Genomic DNA, 17,709 nt, shown 5'->3' with positions numbered 1-17,709 from the left:
TCGGCACTGTTTGGGCCTTTTTCGGTGCCGACGGTCGGTCACCGAATTTATGGGTCGAGCCATGGCCTGGTGGCAGTGGCGTCCCCTGGGCCTTGTAAATGTTCCTTTGAGTGGATTTCGACGTCTTACTCACGGTTTGTGTATCGTCGAATCCTTCGGAGTCTGAGTCTTGGATCGAGAAGGTACCTTCCTCTTCCTGTTCCTCGAACTCCCGTTGGGCTGTCGGTGCGGACGCCATCTGAAGTCTTCTGGCTCGACGGTCTCGGAGTGTTTTTCGGGACCGGAACGCACAACAGGCCTCGCAGGTGTCTTCGCTGTGCTCAGCTGACAGGCACAGGTTGCAGACCAAGTGTTGGTCTGTGTAGGGGTATTTATTGTGGCATTTGGGGCAGAAACGGAACGGGGTCCGTTCCATCGGCGTTCTTCAGCACGCGGTCGGGCCGACCAGGCCCCGACGGTGGATCGAAAAACTACCCCGAAGGGCACCGGAGCTCTTCGATCTTCGATGCGGTGTGGAATCTAAGTACGCCGATCCCGAACGCAACAATACCAACGAAAATCTTCCGAAATTAGCTAATTTTCCGTTCCGAAACTCGGAGCGACAGGAACACGTCCGAACCCGATGGCGGAAAAAAAACAATCGAAGATGGAGTCGACGCCCATGCGCAATGGAGACAAAAGGAGGAGTCACTCGGTCCCGTGACTCGAAAGACTTCTTCGAAGAAAAACAACTTGTAACACTCCGGCCCAACACCAGATGGCGAGCTATTGCAGAACATGCGTATCTACAGCGACAGATGCCATCGAACTTTCACTTATGAACAATTCAGAAAAAGCTTTCAAAGCACACAAACAGTGTCCAAAGGCATCTGTGCATACGATGGCAAAGCATTATTAATCAACAGTATGTAGACTTCAAAGCGGAGTGGGGACAGCTTCAGGGTGAATACTGGAGACAACAATTGTATTTGCCTGAGGAAATATGGGTAAAGCCCATACAGTTTCATTGTGAGGGAGAAATGTGTTGTGCTCATTTTGATATAGCAAGAAGTGATCTTCCTCCTGAAATATGGTGCCCCTTTATATTGCTCCCGTAGTGATAGGTAAAGAATGGTGGATACCTCACACTGACAAAAAGTGGATTGATCAAACATATCACACCGTAGATCCCACTAGATGTGCAGATTGGTCTAAGGGGTGGGTATGTACCCACACTGGACGGGTGCTAGATCCATGCCTTCACCCAATACCAGAAGAATGTGAATGGCACAGACTTATATCAGATAGGAACAGAGAGTATATGTTACGTTACTAATCATCCCTTACTTATTAACGGAATTGTACAAACCACCAGAGAGCAGGTAATGTGTATGTGCAATATTACCAGCATTATTGACATAAGCACTCACATATTATACCGACCTACTAAGTTCACCACAAACACATTACAGACGCAAATGCAAGCACAGTTAGAATGGAACATCCCACTTGTTGTTAAGCTGCCTAGCCTAGAGGCAATCAGGCGCTACGCACAAGTCACATTTGCTAAATTTGACATGGTGGCTAAATATACCAAGGATACTGCCATACAGATGATCATAGACGCCAAACAGCTTATGCACACTGCTTCACGCATCCAGCAAGTAACTGAGCACCATTGGTATGACATCTTCTTAGGCTGGGCACCAGGAGCTACGAAGAGGCTAAATATAGTGATACATCCGCTAATTTGGTTATTGATTGTTTGTGTTACGCTAATGACTATACTATGTAGACTATATGTACGCACAAAACAGCTTTATACTAAGATGCAGGTGCTTAGAATAACGCTAACAAGTATTCGAAGCAACCTAGCTAGCGAAGCGTCAAAATAAATGATTTTTGTTTTGCATGCATTTCACTCATCTAAGGGGTGGAGTGATCAGTGTAGGGAAAGGTGCGGAAGACATTGTGACGCAAAGGGTTAATTAGCTTGAATAGTGTAGATGAGCGTGATGCCTGCTGAAACCCGAACAATGTGGAAAAGTTCACGATGTTCGCTTTCAAGCTTGTTTTTTAACATTCCATAGATATACTTATTCGCAGCTGCATGTGTAAGAAACAGGATGTGTAGGAGCGAAAGACGGAGGTCGTCTCAACCTTGAGAACGAGAGTACAGGAAAAAGATGGAATGAAAACAATGGCCAGGGAATGGCAGAGCAGCCAAGAGACACATGCTGATAACATAGCTAGAAAATGCTGGAAAGGGATAGAATCCAAGCTTCAGGTTATTTAAGCACTAAAGTGCGGATGAGGGGACTGAAGCTCGCAGATGGGGTTGTGAAAACTGCCATCTCTAGGCCCACAGCGCTGCCTCCCTGTTTTTGCTGTTCAGAGACCGTGACGTTTGAGAGGGAGAGAGGTCCAAGCGGGCGGTAGAGGGCTTCCCAGCATTTCGTGGACTAAGTTAAGTTCCACCCAGGGATGAAAGGCCTTTGTTTCTCTGCTCTATTATTATGATTGATTATTATGCTTGCACTGTGTTTATAATCTGAAGTATCTAGCTTGTTTATATTTTACTTCCTGAACAACGCAGTGTGAGCTTGCTGCAGTAATTGAAATACGCCTTTCGTATGCCGTTACTCAAAGCTTATATCTATCAATGAACTCTTTGCTCATATATACATAAATAGATGCTCTGTCATGTGTTTACATATAAATTGATGCTTTTCATTGCTATTTGCATTCTATTTTGTTGATGTGCCAAATGTATACATTTACCTGAAAAGCTAAATTGTGTTTATAATTGGCGTGTAGTCCTTCATTGAGCGTCCTTATTGACTTATATCGAACAGATCAGGTGTCAATCAGTCACCTGGATAAAACACGTAGGTTATGAGGGATCTGCCATAATAAGACCTCTCCCAGGCATGTCAGTACACCTCGCCAGAATGTTTCCAATCTTGAGCCCTCCCACACTGTGTGAAGTAAGGTATCTATCATTGTGCTGCCACGTAAGCACATAGGGGAGGCGATAGCTCCTATCCACCAGAGTAGCTGTCATGTACAACCTCAACTTTTAAGTATGAGAAATGTTTCCGCACAGTGTCATCCATGTCGCTCGTGCCTGCCACGGTGCAAGCCATCTGCTCTGTATGAATGACTGCAGTTTTCGATGGTGTCTTGCAACAGGTCCAGTTTAATGCCAACTACATCTGCCTTACTTTTGGGTGATATGTGTATTCTTTCATTCTGATGTGGCCCACCTCCCTGCTGCCTGGAAGGCCATGTTGTCTGTTACAGGGAGCTGCTGCTTCGTTTAAATGCTTGTAAAGTCTACTATTTTCACTGGATTCTTGCTTGCCTTATCGATTTCTTGTGCAAAAGGACAACTCCTTTTGATGACTATTGTTTATAAATCTGCAATATATGCTCATATGTTATACAAGGAGAGGGTAAGAGCTCAGTTTAAACTAAAGAAGGGCATTAGTTAATCTCCAAATCTCATTTTAAAGCTATAAATTAAAAAGCTTTATTTGCTCAAATGTTGTTTGTTGAGTTTGGCCATCACGTGGAAGCCGACAGAGTCTAATAATGTCCAAAACGCAAGCATGAAAATCATATTCCGTTAAATATGGATAACTATAATTCATTATTGATCTTAATGTGTATTCTGAACATGTAGAAACCATTTAGGATGAATTTGAGTTTTTCACTACTAGCTTTTCATTCCTAAATTACGTATCTGAATTAAATGGAGGTCATAATCAGATTTATTTTGTCTCTTGTATTGCTAAATACTGTGTAAAATTGCAGTTGTGATTTACTGCAAAATCAAAGTCAACAGACCAAATAAAAGGCGAAAAATATAAATCTGACAGACCTGAATCGAATAATCACCCAAAACAAGTAAAGACCTAGAGAAGAATGTGTGGGAGGAATGGGACACAAATGGCGTCCATCACCTTATCCCAGAAATACCCTGTTGCAACTCAATACAAGAGTCAGTCTTCGTGATGGGTACTGAAAAGGATCTCTATATATATTCCAACAGTTATCATTAAGATAAAGTAGAGTGATACTAAAAGGACAACAGTTCAGGTGGAAGACATGACAGATAGTCGGGCATTAATACAACTTACCCTGCTTTGAGCTTCTTTTTCTTCAGGTTATCTTCTTCAGAGGCTCGTCGTCCTCGGCTTCGTGATCCTCTCTTGTCTTTCTGGCTCCGTCCCTCTAGAAAGGAAACACAATGGAAATGATTTCCAGAAGACTTCTAAGCTACTAGAGAACAATCAAAGGCAAAATATCTGATTTTCCATCTACCCTCCAGGTAAATCAAATGTAGGGAAAAAGAAGAGACACTTATCCAAAAATAGATATCTTGCTCAGATTCGAAATATTTCAAATATCCTCTTGCTTGTCAAGGTGAGCAATATACTAACTTTCAGAGCCAAATTAAATATTTTGAGCGAATAAAGCAGTAGTCATGAAAGAGTAAAACTGGTCACGGTCTTAATTAACAAAGCTATTTGAGTTAATGTTATCATCTGAGTTAATTTTCAAAACTCAAGTGTGTGTAACACAGCACTCGTTGTATAGACATTCTGAAGGGAAATATTACTATAAAACTAAAATTTTATAAGTAATTAACTTTTCTTGAAGACGTGGCCTGAAGCAGATAGAGTAGGGAGCAGATAATGGAGCTCCAGCCGCCAGGACCTCATCCAGTGTCATCCTGACTACATATGCCGCCCCAGAAGGCAGCATCGCAGGCCAAGATTACCCCTACGAAGTAAAAGCTTGCTCCTGGGCAGATATTGGCGGAGAAAACAGTAGCCGACATGGCCGCATTATTGGTGGAACTTAAAGCAGGCTTTCGCTCAATGGAAGAACGATTTGACACCATCACCTGCCACCTTGATAAACTGGGGGAACCTTTGGACCGCCAAGGGGTAGAAATAAACATCACAGAGGAAAGAATTTCAAGCTTGGAAGACAGTGCTACAGCGGTAGATAAACGAGGGGAGAAGTTGGAACGTGTGCTCAAACAAGCTGCAGTGAAATGTGAGGACTTGGAAGCCTGCTGTCGGGCACACAAGATCCAGATATATCTGGCACTGCCTAGACCACCAACATGGGCAGAGCAGACACTTTTGTGGATATACTCCTCACTGACCTTTTTGATCGCTCAAGCTTTTCCACTGCATTTGCTGTTGAACGTGCCCACCGCTTGTTAGGCCTGAGACCATCCCAAAGGTACACCCCCACGCTTTCTTATAGCCAGTCTTCTCAGTTATAAAGACAGATATTCCACACTTCGCCTTGCTGAGATCACGGGCCCCCTTGGCTAGCAGGAAACCCTAATCTCGATATATCCTGATTACTCACCAATAGTACAGGAGGCCCGTCTGAAGTTTAAAAAGATCAAAAACACTCTAAAAAAGATGGACCTGCACTATGATATACTCTACTATTCCTCACTGCAGGTAGAACTCAATGGGAAGTATCACGTTTGACACTCCAGCAGAAGTGACCGCTTTTAGCAAAAACTACTGCCCAAATCTGTGTTCGGGTGCATCCAAACCTACAAACTCAGGAGACACACATCGACCATCTACACCAGACTCACCATGAGTACTGTACTCATTCTGACTACATAAGATAAATACTGTTCAAGTCTCCAGGTTTGGTTCAGATGTATGGCCCCACTGGCTCTGTCATGTGCTCGTTATACTAGTCTACATGATGCATTAGCTATTGATTTGAATGTATTCTTTACAATTATCACTGCTGTAGGGGATGCGCATGAATATTTTCTTGCCCACTGTCGGTTGGGGGATTCGGGTGTTTTGCTTTCAAACAATTGAAGTTTCATTTTTATAGTTCAACATGTTCGTTATGTCACTACACCAACGATTCAACACATTAGCTACCATACATCTGGAATATGCTACTGATTATGAGCTACTGATCATACAAATATGGCCAGACTGCTTGACCTCACATTCATATTCAGGAATATACGGGGAATTAACAAACCACAGAGAGGGAAATAAGTGTTAGCATATTTACACAGACAGAATGGAGGAGTGGCGTACCTCCCAATAGCGACACACTCCCTTTGCTAAGGGCTGAGGCACACAGCGCTTTTTCTCAGGGTACTGCCCAAACTCACAATGCACATGCAATCTAATAATTAAACGCATGCCCTTTAAGCTTCAGTCATGCCACTCTGATCCAGAGGGCCGATTTGTTTATACTAAATATCTGTGCCCCTAATGTGGACGACCCTGCCTTTTTCCACGGCTTAGCGAACCACAAACGACGGCTGGATGTCGACCATGTGATACTCGGGGAGACTTTAATGTGCCTCAGTGTTTGCAACCTGATTCCAGTAGTTCCCAACCTAGCAATAAACCTCGAGCCCCAGCCGCGCTTCAAAACATTATTGGTACCTATGCCTTGCGCGATGTGTGGTGCTCCAGGTATCCAAACAACCTGTGTTATACATTTTACTACGCACCACATGATATCTGGACAAGGCTGGACTATTTGTTCCTCTGACCCACTTACCTCAGGGTTGAGAACATTGCTGTTCTCCCCCGGACGCTGTCCGACCACAGTCTTGCTTACGCTACAAATACCCTCCAGATGTGGTAAGGAACGCACCTGGAGGTTCCATGGAGAGGCACATTGTAGGAAGCTGGCTCTGTATATACTATATCAAAATGAGACATAGTATGAACAGAGTCCGGGGTTCCCCAGAGGCTAAAGTAGATAATACTAATGTTATCTTTTGTGGTAGTTGGTCGAGCAGTTAGGCTTATCAGAGGGTAGTGCAAAGCATTTGTTGTATACACACAGTCAACAGAAGAAGCACACACTCAATGACTTAACTCCATACCAATGGTTTTATATAGCAAAATATATTTTTTAAATGTATTTTTAGAACCAAAAGATTCAAGCTGCAGGTAAGTACTTCAATAGTTTCGTATTTCACATATGTATCAATAGCACAGTGTTTGAAATCGATAAGTTACACAGGTTTTGAAATATTGGCAATTAACTGTTGTAAAAGCTGACAGTGCAATTTTCAGAAACAGTTCCTGGGGGAAGAAAAGTTAGATTGATTTGCAGGTAAGTACAACACTTACAGTTCCAGTCGCCGGGGGTTAGGAAGTCCACAGGTCGGGGTTAAAGTTAACCCCAAACACCCACCACCAGCAACACTGGGCCGGCCGGGTGCAGAGGGCAAAGCTGAGGCAAAATTAACATAGGCTCCTATGGAGACTGCGGGCACTCGGATTCAGATCTGCAGGCAGGTAAGTACCTGCATCTTCGGAGGGCAGACCTGGATGGGTTTAAATGAGCACGGGGGCACAAGTAGGTACCAAACATACACCTTCAGCTGCGCAGGGGTGGCCCGGTGCAAGGTGCAAACAAGGCATCAGGTCTCCAATGATTCTCTATGAAGGGACCCGGGGGGGAGGGGGAAGGGGGGGGGTCACTAAGAGGCTGCAGGCAAGGTCCAGAAGGTCGTCCCGGGCAAACCACAGGCTGGACAGGGAGGAGGGCCATCTGCTGAACGTAGCTGCACTGGAGGTCTGGTTCTCCAAGGGCTGGAGGCTGCAGGTGCAGTGTGTCTTTAGGTGTTGGATATCTTCGTCCGGAGCTTTCGTGGTCAGAGGGGTCCTTGGGATTCCCCCTGCAGGCGTCGTCGTGGAGGGGTGGAGAGGTCAACCCAGGGTGGGCACTTGCTCAGAATCGCCTGGGGATCCTCTCTAGCTGGTTGGGCCACCTGGACACAGGCCGTGGGCATCGGGTGTAGACTGGTCAGGACTCACACATTGGGAGTGAGGCTGGAGTCGTTAGTTGTTGTTTCTTCTTGGACAGGGCCACTGTCCACTGGAGTTTTTTGTCCTTTTGGTTGCAGGGTAGTCCTCTTTAGCTTGGCAGAGGTCGCTGGCCCCGCTGGATGCGTCGCTGTTCTTCTGCAGGTTCTTCGAAGCAGGAGACAGGCCGGTAGGGCTGGGGCCAAGTCAGTTGTTGTCTTCCTTCTTCTCTGCTGGGGTTTTAGCTTAGCAGTCCTTTTTTTTTGTCAGGTCGCAAGGAATCTGGTGAGCTGGGTTCAGTGAAGCCCTAAAATACAAGATTTAGGGGCGTTACAGGGGTCAGAGGGCAGTAGCCAATGGCTACTGTCCCTGAGGGTGGCTAGACCCTTCCTGTGTCCACTCCCTTTGGGGGGGAAGAGGGGCACAAACCTAACCTTATTGGTCCCGGTCCTCAAAAACCAAGATGGAGGATTCTGCAGGGAGGGTGTCGCCTCGGCTCTGCACACCTTAGGGGTGGTCCTAGATGGGATTGTCACTCCTCCCTGTTTTCCCTAATTTTCCCACCGGACTTGCCGCCAAAAGTGGGGCTTTGTCCGCAGACAGGCACTCCACTAGTTGGAGTGCCCTGGGGCACTGTAACCCGAGGCTTGAGCCTTAGAGGCTTGCCGTCAGGTGTTACAGTTCCTGAAGGGGGGAGGTGTGAAACAACACCACCCATGACAGGCTTTGTTTCTGACCACCAAGAGCACAAAGGCTCTCTCCCCATGTGGTCAGAAACTTGTCTGAAAGTGGCAGGCTGGCACAGACCAGTCAGTCCTGCACTAGCAGTTTGCCTAGGGAAGAATGCCTGGGCTTGACAATATGGGGAGGGAGAACGCCTAGGATGTCCCCCTGCACGATTAATGCACCCGAACCAACTTAATAGCTATATCACAGAATTGGAGGGAGGGACGGGAGGCGAATAGTAGGCAGCATGAGGGTCAGGGCGGAATTCTTATAATATTACACACAACTCTATACCAAGCACACCTGATGACCTGCTGGTGATAAATGCCTATCTTGACGAGACAGCCTTGGTATGGCTCACGGAATGGCAGCAAGAAGTTTTCAGAGAGTCCATCTCCCTCAGTGAGGTAACAGAAGCCATATACGCCATTAACGGTTCTAAGGCATCTGGACGGCCTGACCGGAGCCTTTTACAAGACTTTCAAACAAAAACTGGCCTGCACTTACTGGCAGTCTATAATGAATCCTTACAAAATGGCACCCTTTCCCCCCCCTTAAATGCTGCAAATCGGTACAGACTTTGCTGTTAAAGCCTAGTAAGAATCCTTTATATTGCGCATCTTACTGCCCTCTCTCCATGATGAATCTAGACAATAGGATCTTGGCCAAAATTCTTGCCACCGGACAGGCGCTTCTGATGGAGCAGATTACTGCACTGGCACAGTCCAGCTTCATTCCTCACCGTTCGGCCTCCTTAAATCTCTGCACTATCTTTGCGGTCTTACATCGGGTATACCCTGAGATCCCGACTGCTGTAGTCCTGCTGGACGCCAAGAAGGCGTTCGACTCCTTGGAGTGGCCGTTTTTGTATGCTGTCCTGTTGCAGACTTTGCATCCCTACCTCATTCATAGATTTAACCCCTTCGCTGCCAGGCCTTTTCCCTCTCCTGTACCGAGCCTTTTTTTGGCTATTTGGGGCAGTTCGCGCTTAGGCTCTCATAACTTTTTGTTCACATAAGCTACCCACGCCAAATTTGCGTCCTTTTTTTCCAACATCCAAGGGATTCTAGAGGTACCCAGACTTTGTGGGTTCCCCTGAAGGAGACCAAGAAATTAGCCAAAATACAGTGAAAATTTTGTTTTTTTTAAAAACAGAAAAAAGGGCTGCAGAAGGCAGCTCGTGTTTTTCCCCCTGAAAATAGCATCAACAAAGGGTTTGCGGCTTGGAACAAGCAGACTTGAACTGGAAAACCCAATTTTTCAATACAATTTTGACATTTTACTGGGACATACCCCATTTTTACTATTTTATGTGCTTTCAACCTCCTTCCAGTTAGTGACCAAAATGGGTGAGAAACCAATGCTGGATCCCAGAAAGCTAAACATTTCTGAAAAGTAGACAAAATTCTGATTTCAGCAAGGGGTCATTTGTGTAGATCCTACAAGTGTTTCCTACAGAAAATAACAGCTGAAATAATAAAATATTGAAATTGAGGTAAAAAAACAGCCATTTTTCTCCACGTTTTACTCTGTAACTTTTTCCTGCGATCAGATTTTTGAAAGAAATATACCGCTACGTCAGCTGGACTCTTCTGGTTGCGGGGATATATAGGGCTTGTAGGTTCATCAAGAACTCTAGTTACCCATAGCCAATAAATGAGCTGCATCTTGTAATGGGTTTTTATTCTATACCGGGTATACAGCAATTCATTTGCTGAAATATAAGGAGTGAAAAATAGGTATCAAGAAATCCTTTGTATTTCCAAAATGGCCACAAGATAAGGTGTTGAGAAGCAGTGGTTATTTGCACATCTCTGAATTCTGGGGTGCCCATACTAGCATGTGAATTACAGGGCATTTCTCAAATAGACGTCTTTTTTACACACTGCCTTACATTTGGAAGGAAACAATGTAGAGAAAGATAAGGGGCAATAACACTTGTTTTGCTATTCTGTGTTCCCCCAAGTCTCCCAATAAAAATGGTACCTCACTTGTGTGGGTAGGCCTAGCGCCCACAAAAGGAAATGGCTCAAAACACAACACGGCACATCACATTTGTTTCACAGAAAACAGAGGTGTTTTTTGCACAGTGCCTACCGGTGGATTTTGGCCTCTAGCTCAGCCGGCACCTGGGGAAACCTAGCAAACCAGCACATTTCTGAAAACTAGACACCTAGGGGAATCCAAGATGGAATGACTTGTGGGGCTCTGACCAGGTTCTGTTACCCAGAATCCTTTGCAAACCTCAAAAATTGACCAAAAAAAAACACTTTTTCCTCATTTCGGTGACAGAAAGTTCTGGAATCTGAGAGGAGACACAAATTTCCTTCCACCCAGCGTTCCCCAAGTCTCCTGATAAAAATGGTACCTCACTTGTGTGGTTAGGCCTAGCACCCACGAAAGGAAATGCCCCAAAACACTATCTGGACACATCAACATTATCAAATACAAAACTACCTGTTTTTGCAGGGGGGCACCTGCGTTTTTGGTCCTGGGCTCAGCAGCCTTCTAGGGAAACCTACCAAACCCAGACATTTCTGAAAACTAGACACCCGAGGGAGTCCAGTGAGGTGTGACTTGTGTGGATCCCCCACTGTTTTCTTACCCAGAATCCTCAGCAAACCTCAAATTTTGCTATAAAAAAAATCTAATTTTTACCACATTTCTGTGTGGAATCACCGCACTGGGACACATTTCATACCACCCAATGTTCCCCTCAGTCTCCCGGTAAAAATTATACCTCATTTGTGTAAGTGGGCCAAATGCTTGTGAAAGGGAAGAGCCAAAAACATGTCGCTACTGAGGGGGGAACAAAGAGGGTCCAAAAGGGCAGTCTGCATAAAAACATTTTTAGGCTGACAAGTGCAGCAGAATTTTTATCGGTATAGATGAGACAATGCTGGGTGGTAGGAATTTTGTGGATTCCTGCAGATTCCGGAAGGTTCCATCACAAAAACGTGGGAAAAATGTGTGATTTCCAGCAAAGTTGGAGGTTTGCAGGGGATTGTGGGTACAAAAATGGTGCGGAGTGCATGTGAAACACACCACCGTGGAATCACCCAGATGTTTAGTTTTCAGATGTGTCAAGGTCTTGTGGATTTTTCTACATGGCAACGTCCCAAAGTCCATAAAGTGCAGCCCTCACCATTCCAAGTGGGACGATTTTGAGAGTAAGCCAAGTTCTCCTGGCCCAAATGTAAAACTAAAACCCAAAATAATCAAATGTCTTCTTGCTTGCTGTGGGATAAGATGTTTTAGAGTGCGGGGGAGAGCTGAAAGACTGTTACCCCCTTCAGTTGAGGTGGGGGTATAACCAGGCCAATACTGGTTGGTAGCCACCACCCCAATACATATATATATATTTTTTAATTCCCTGGCATCTAGTAGACTTTCTGCCCCCCCGGGGTGTGGATCAGGGGTAATTGCCCCATCTGCCCACTGGTGGGCAGAACAACTTTGGCCCGATTTACTTGGGGTGGGGGTATGGCCATACCCCCACCCTCTTCTTTTTGAAAAAAAACTTCCCTGGCCTCTGGTGGGCTTTCTGCCTCCCCTTGGGGGCAGATGGGCCTTCCAAAAATAGGCCCATCTGCCCCCAGTGGGGGGCAGATATGGCCAACAGTAATGTGCCCCCATGGGGAGCGACCCTTACCCAAGGGGCTGCCCCCCTAAAGAAAACATACGCATACACACAAACCAATCCCTGGTGCCTAAGTGGTTTCTGCCCCCATGGGGGCAGATTGGTCTAACAAAAATCGGCCGATCTGCCCCCCTTGGTCTAATTACAATTTGCCCCCCAGGGGAGCGACCCTTGCCTAATGGGTCGCTCCCCATCTCTAAAACAACAAACAAAACAAAAAAATACACAAAAAAATTGGCCCTGGCGCCTAGAGGTTTCTGCCCCCCCTGAGGGCAGATCGGCCTAATAACAATAGGCCGATCTGCCCCCAGGGGGGTCAGAAATGGCCTAAAATAAATTTGACCCCCGCCTCCCCAAACCCTCCGGGAAGCGACCCTTGCCTAAGGGATCGCTCCCCATCTGTAAAACAACAACAACCAAAAAAATCCCCGGTGCCTAGTGGTTTCTGCCCTCCTTGGGGGCAGATCGGCCTAATTAAAATAGGCTGATCTGCCCCCCAGGGGGTAGAAAAGGCCAAAAATAAATCTGCCCCCAGGGGAACGACCCTTGCCTAAGGGGTCGCTCCTATTGCGTGAAATTCACTGGAAAAAAAAAACTCCCTGGTGTCTAGTGGTTTCTGTCCCCCTTGGGGGCAGATTGGCCTCATAAAAATAGGCCAATATGCCCCCAAGGGGGCATAAATGGCCTAAATATAATTTGCCCCATAGGGGAGCGACCCTTGCCTAAGGGGTCGCTCCCCTTGCGTGAAATTCACGGAAAAAAAACTCCCTGGTGTCTAGTGGTTTCTGTCCCCCTTGGGGGCAGATTGGCCTCATAAAAATAGGCCAATCTGCCCCCAAGGGGGCCGAAAAGGCCTTAAAAAAAATTGCCCCCCCCCGGAGCGACCCTTGCCCAAGGGTTCGCTCACTCATGCCAATTTCCTGTCCAAAAGTAAATCCCTGGTGTCTAGTGGGCGTTTTAGCAGCCAGATTGCTTGCAATCCGGCTGCTAAAACGCTGAGAGAGACTTCAAAGGGAAGGAAATTCATTTCCTTCCCTTTAAAGCCTCTCCGGCCTCCTCCACGTGATCGGAAGAGAAATGCTTTGCATTTCTCTTCCGATCGTGCTGGAAGCTAAGCTTCCAGCGCGATGGAGGAGGCCTCTGTGATTGTCAGCGTGCAATCGCGCACTGACGTCACGGGGGGGGGAGTTTCAGGGGTGGAAGGGGAAGGGCTTCCCCTTCCATCCCTGTCTTGGGGGGTGGGTGGGGGGAACCCCACAGAGGGAGCGCTAGCGCTCCCCCTGGGCTCTGTGCCCAGGACGTAATGGTTACGTCCTGGGCACAGGAGCACTGTGCCTCAGGACGTAACCATTACGTCCTGGGCACAGAAGGGGTTAATAATGCTCAGTGGCTCGCATCGGGATCAATGGATCCCTTACGGACAGCTTCCCAATACTGCGTGGTACTAGGCAAAGTTGCCCTCTTTCACGGCTCCTATTTATAATTACAATGGACCCCTTGGTTTGTGTCCTGCAGGACTCCCATTCCCATAGAGGACTCCAACTTACACATGGCCTTCTTTTGCCATCTCTTTAGGTGGATGACATTTAGCTTTTTCTTTGCCATCCTTTGACTGACCTTGCTCCAATTATGCAGGAGATTGCCCGTTATGGGGAAACTGTTCTGACTACAAATCAACTGGGCTTAGTCTGAGCTCTTTTCGTGGACTGATTGTACCCAACAGGACGCAGCTGAGTTCCCCCTCGGATGAGTTACCGACGACAACAAATATATATGTATTCGTTTGCTTAGGGATGAATACAAAATACTCCAACTTAGTTATGGGACAGCGATGATGGACCTTGAAACGCAAGTCACACAGTGGATTAAATTACCACTATCTATAGCAGGCAACATCGCCATTATCAAGATGGTGACACTTCCCCGCTTTCTGTACTTTTTCTCAAATATCCCTATCGCTTTCCCATTCACCTTTCATACAGTACGAAGCCAACTCCTATGATTAATATAGTCGGAGGGTCGCCCCCTTGTTCATTGGGACACGTTCACCTTTCTTTTCAATCACGGGGGATTTGGGGTGCCCGATTTTTTATCCATACTATTTGGCAGCTCAATGCCACTATTCTCACAGATGGTACCATCTGGATGCTTGTGTCCTGTATCTCAAACCTTAATGAGACCAACTAAACGGACTCCTAAATTCTCCAATCTTACCAAAAGGAATACCATTAGATATGCATGATATCCAGTCAGTCTCGGCAACATGTTGGACCTGGCAGGTGCAAAGAATTCTAGGGGGTGTACCCCTTTATTGCCCCCCCATTCCCCTTTACAAGAATCCATACCTCCCTCTTACTCTGGAAGTGCTAGTTCAACGCATGCTTCAACTGTATAATCTATCCACAATAGGTGACCTTTTCCCTGATGGGCATGTCATTCAAAACCCATTGAATCAGGAAAAGTTGGATATCTCCTATTTGGACCTCTTTGTTTTCTGGAGAATACACAACAACCTCTGCTCCATTTTCCCCAAATGCCGCTGGCCCCTGTGGAATTTCCACCCATGTAGATGGGGACCGATTAGTCTCCAAACTATACCGGTTAAGCATAGCCATGAAGCCTAACACTACAATTTGAGTACAAGAGACACAGGCTCAATAATTAGACTTCCCATCACAGGCAAAATTTGGACCTATTGCTGTAACCAGATACAGCGCATATCGCATAATCACAGACATAAATTAATTCATTTTAAGTTCCTTCACCGTTCATATCTACCTCCTATGGCCATAGCTCGATTCGACTCTGACAGGTCAGATCACTGTCCTAAGTGTAATATGCCAGACATAGACTTTGCACACTCCACATGCGCATGCCCCAGAATTTCCACATACTGGACATCTGTCTATAGACAGATATTCTCCATGCTCCATACAGATAAAAACACCGAGCCCTCTCCAGGCCTTAATGGGCTACACTAAAGACTGTCCATGATCATTGCGCTGCCTAGTCTCCAGCGCCTTTTTTACTAGCCAAACGTGAGATCACACTGCAATGGGGAGACCACAGGGCCCCAACCTCCACGGACCGGCTCCGAAGCATGATCTTCTGCAACAGTGTCGGTAAAGACTACGCACTGCTGCAGCCCCCACGTCTAGGCCCATGGATATATGGCAGCGTTTCCGTGATTACCTCAATACACTTGAACATGACTCTTCATAGTGATCAGCCTTCTCTACTCCTTTTCCTTTCATTGGACCCCCTACTTGTGTATTCCAAAATAAGATATGGATATGCATATTTTCAATGTTCTGTATCTGTATCTGAATGTGATAATGTGATGTGTTGGTACTATTTAGTTCAATAACTGCCTTGAGCTGTGCTACGTGACATCTTGTGTTTGTTGCTTGTCTGTTTTTGGCAAAATCTCTAATAAAATAATTACAAAAAGACTCAGATCCTGAGACCGTGGATCAGTGGCCCAGTCGCAGGCAGAGGCAAAAAGGAATGGAAGCAGTGGCATCAGTGAGTGGGGGTGGGACAGGGCCCCCACTGCCTGTGAAAGATGCAACGACTCAAGACTCTGAGTCTGAGCACGGCTCTAGTGACTGGTGGCTCGAGTGTTGAGCTGCCCTAGGGTGACTACAGGGACGTTGTACGATATTATCTGAGGAGATCACCAAGCCGGTAATGATGGGGGGGAGAGAAGGGGGGAAGCGTTGGGGGGGTTCTGAACTGTAAACTGTGATATTCCTTATGAGAGGAGTGGGAATAGTGGGTTACTGCCAACAGGGCCAGAGATTTTCCTCTTCACACATAGCGCTGCTGGGTGGGAGGCCTGAAGGCGGGGCTGCTCATTGACCTAGCACCCCCAGTAGCAAGAACTGTGAACACTACCACTTGTTGTCATAGTCTGACCGATTGTTTGGATGGAGGGCCGCAACCTATGTGTCCTGGGGAGGAGTTAGGATAGAAATTGTTAAGTTTGTGGGAATACATAAGTTACAGCACTGAGAAGTACTTGCCCATGAGCCTGCTTGGAACTCTGAATGATAGAGACTGGGCACTGTTTGAAGCAGGGCACGAGACCTGCTTAGATATAACAGCTAGATGGTGACCCTCATCACCTACCTATAAATGTATTTCCTGGAACATCTGTGGCATGCACACAATGGCTGAACGCTAAAAGGTATTTTCCTTCCTGAATAGATGAGGTATACACGTAGCGCTGTTAAAGCAGACACACCTCACAGCCAAAGAGGGGTTAGCCATACAGTGCAGAGGGAGGGGCCAGACATACTACACTACCTACTTGGCCTATGCCAGGGGCGTATTAATATGGTTCCGACGGGAGTCCCTTTCCAACACTGGGGAAAGAACTGACCCAGAGGGCAGATATGTGGTGGTGATGGGTGACCTGGAGGGCCAGGATATACCGATTACTGCTGTGCAGGCACCTAATATAGACCAGAGAGCTTTCTTCACAAGGTCTATTGGGCCTTTTGACTCCAGATTCACACAACCATAATGTGCTGCAGACCCCCAGATAAACCGTTCTCACCTACCCATTGAGAAACTTCCATGCATGTAAGTTGGCCCATACATTTGCAGACTGGCAAACCAGATGGGGACTCCGTAACACTTGGCAGCACATGCATCCATACTACTCATACTTCTTGAGCCTACACAAACTTCATGTAAGGTTAGAAACATTCCAATGTACTCCAGATATTCATAGCTTAGTACGCACCACGGAGTTCTGGCCTGCACAGTCTCTGACCATAACCCTATACTCCTACATATGGGGTGGACACCACCCAGACCCTGTATTCCAACATAGAGACTGAAATCTGAATCACTAGAGGACCAGGCATTCAGGGAATCAATCTGAGAGAAAATAGGACAATACTTCACGGAAAACGAAGGCACAGCCATCTCTCTCCAAACTGAATGGGATGACTTTAAGGTGTAATAAGGGGACACTGAACAGCAGAGTCAATTGGGGTCAGAGGGACAGTGATGAGAGAGGTGATGGCTTCAGTGTGTAAGTTGTGTACAGTAGAGACCCATAGGCCTTTGCACATGGAAGCTCAAATGTCTCTCCTGTATGCTAAGGAGGGAATGGCCCCAGATGGAGAAACGTAGATACTTTGATTACCAACGATACAATACATGGAGCGCACACATGCGGAATGGGATTGCTTCGGATCCCTACTAGTTTGGTTAGCTAACCCAAAAAAATGGGGGTCACCCATAGCTGAAATCGAGACTGACAAGGCGGGGCGGGCCTATAGTCAGAAGGAGATTAACCACCTCTTCTCACAGTATTACTCAGAGCTGTATCGGAGTACCACAACACAGGATGCAAAGGCCACATAGGGTTTTCTAAAGTTGGTGTTGCTTCCACACCTCACTCCTGAGGAAGCAGACAGCTTGGGTGGGGACCTTATCCCACAAGAGATAAAAGCGGCAATTAAAGAGCTGGTGCACAGTCAGACACTGGGGACAGGCGGCTTCCCGGCTGAGTTC

General features: G+C 46.5%; 1 protein-coding gene across 1 annotated transcript in view; it reads right to left on the bottom strand.

Annotated features, from left to right (window-relative positions):
- ING5 (inhibitor of growth family member 5) overlaps positions 1-17,709 on the bottom strand; it is a 674,090-nt gene that overhangs the window by 280,942 nt on the left and 375,439 nt on the right. The window contains exon 5 of the mRNA XM_069213625.1: positions 4,122-4,215. Coding sequence (XP_069069726.1) covers positions 4,122-4,215 — 94 coding nt within the window. The remainder of the gene's footprint in view (positions 1-4,121; positions 4,216-17,709) is intronic.

The sequence above is a fragment of the Pleurodeles waltl genome, chromosome 11, assembly GCF_031143425.1.
Source record: "Pleurodeles waltl isolate 20211129_DDA chromosome 11, aPleWal1.hap1.20221129, whole genome shotgun sequence".
Taxonomy (NCBI): Eukaryota; Metazoa; Chordata; class Amphibia; order Caudata; family Salamandridae; genus Pleurodeles; species Pleurodeles waltl.
This window is presented reverse-complemented; position numbering and strand designations above follow the sequence as displayed.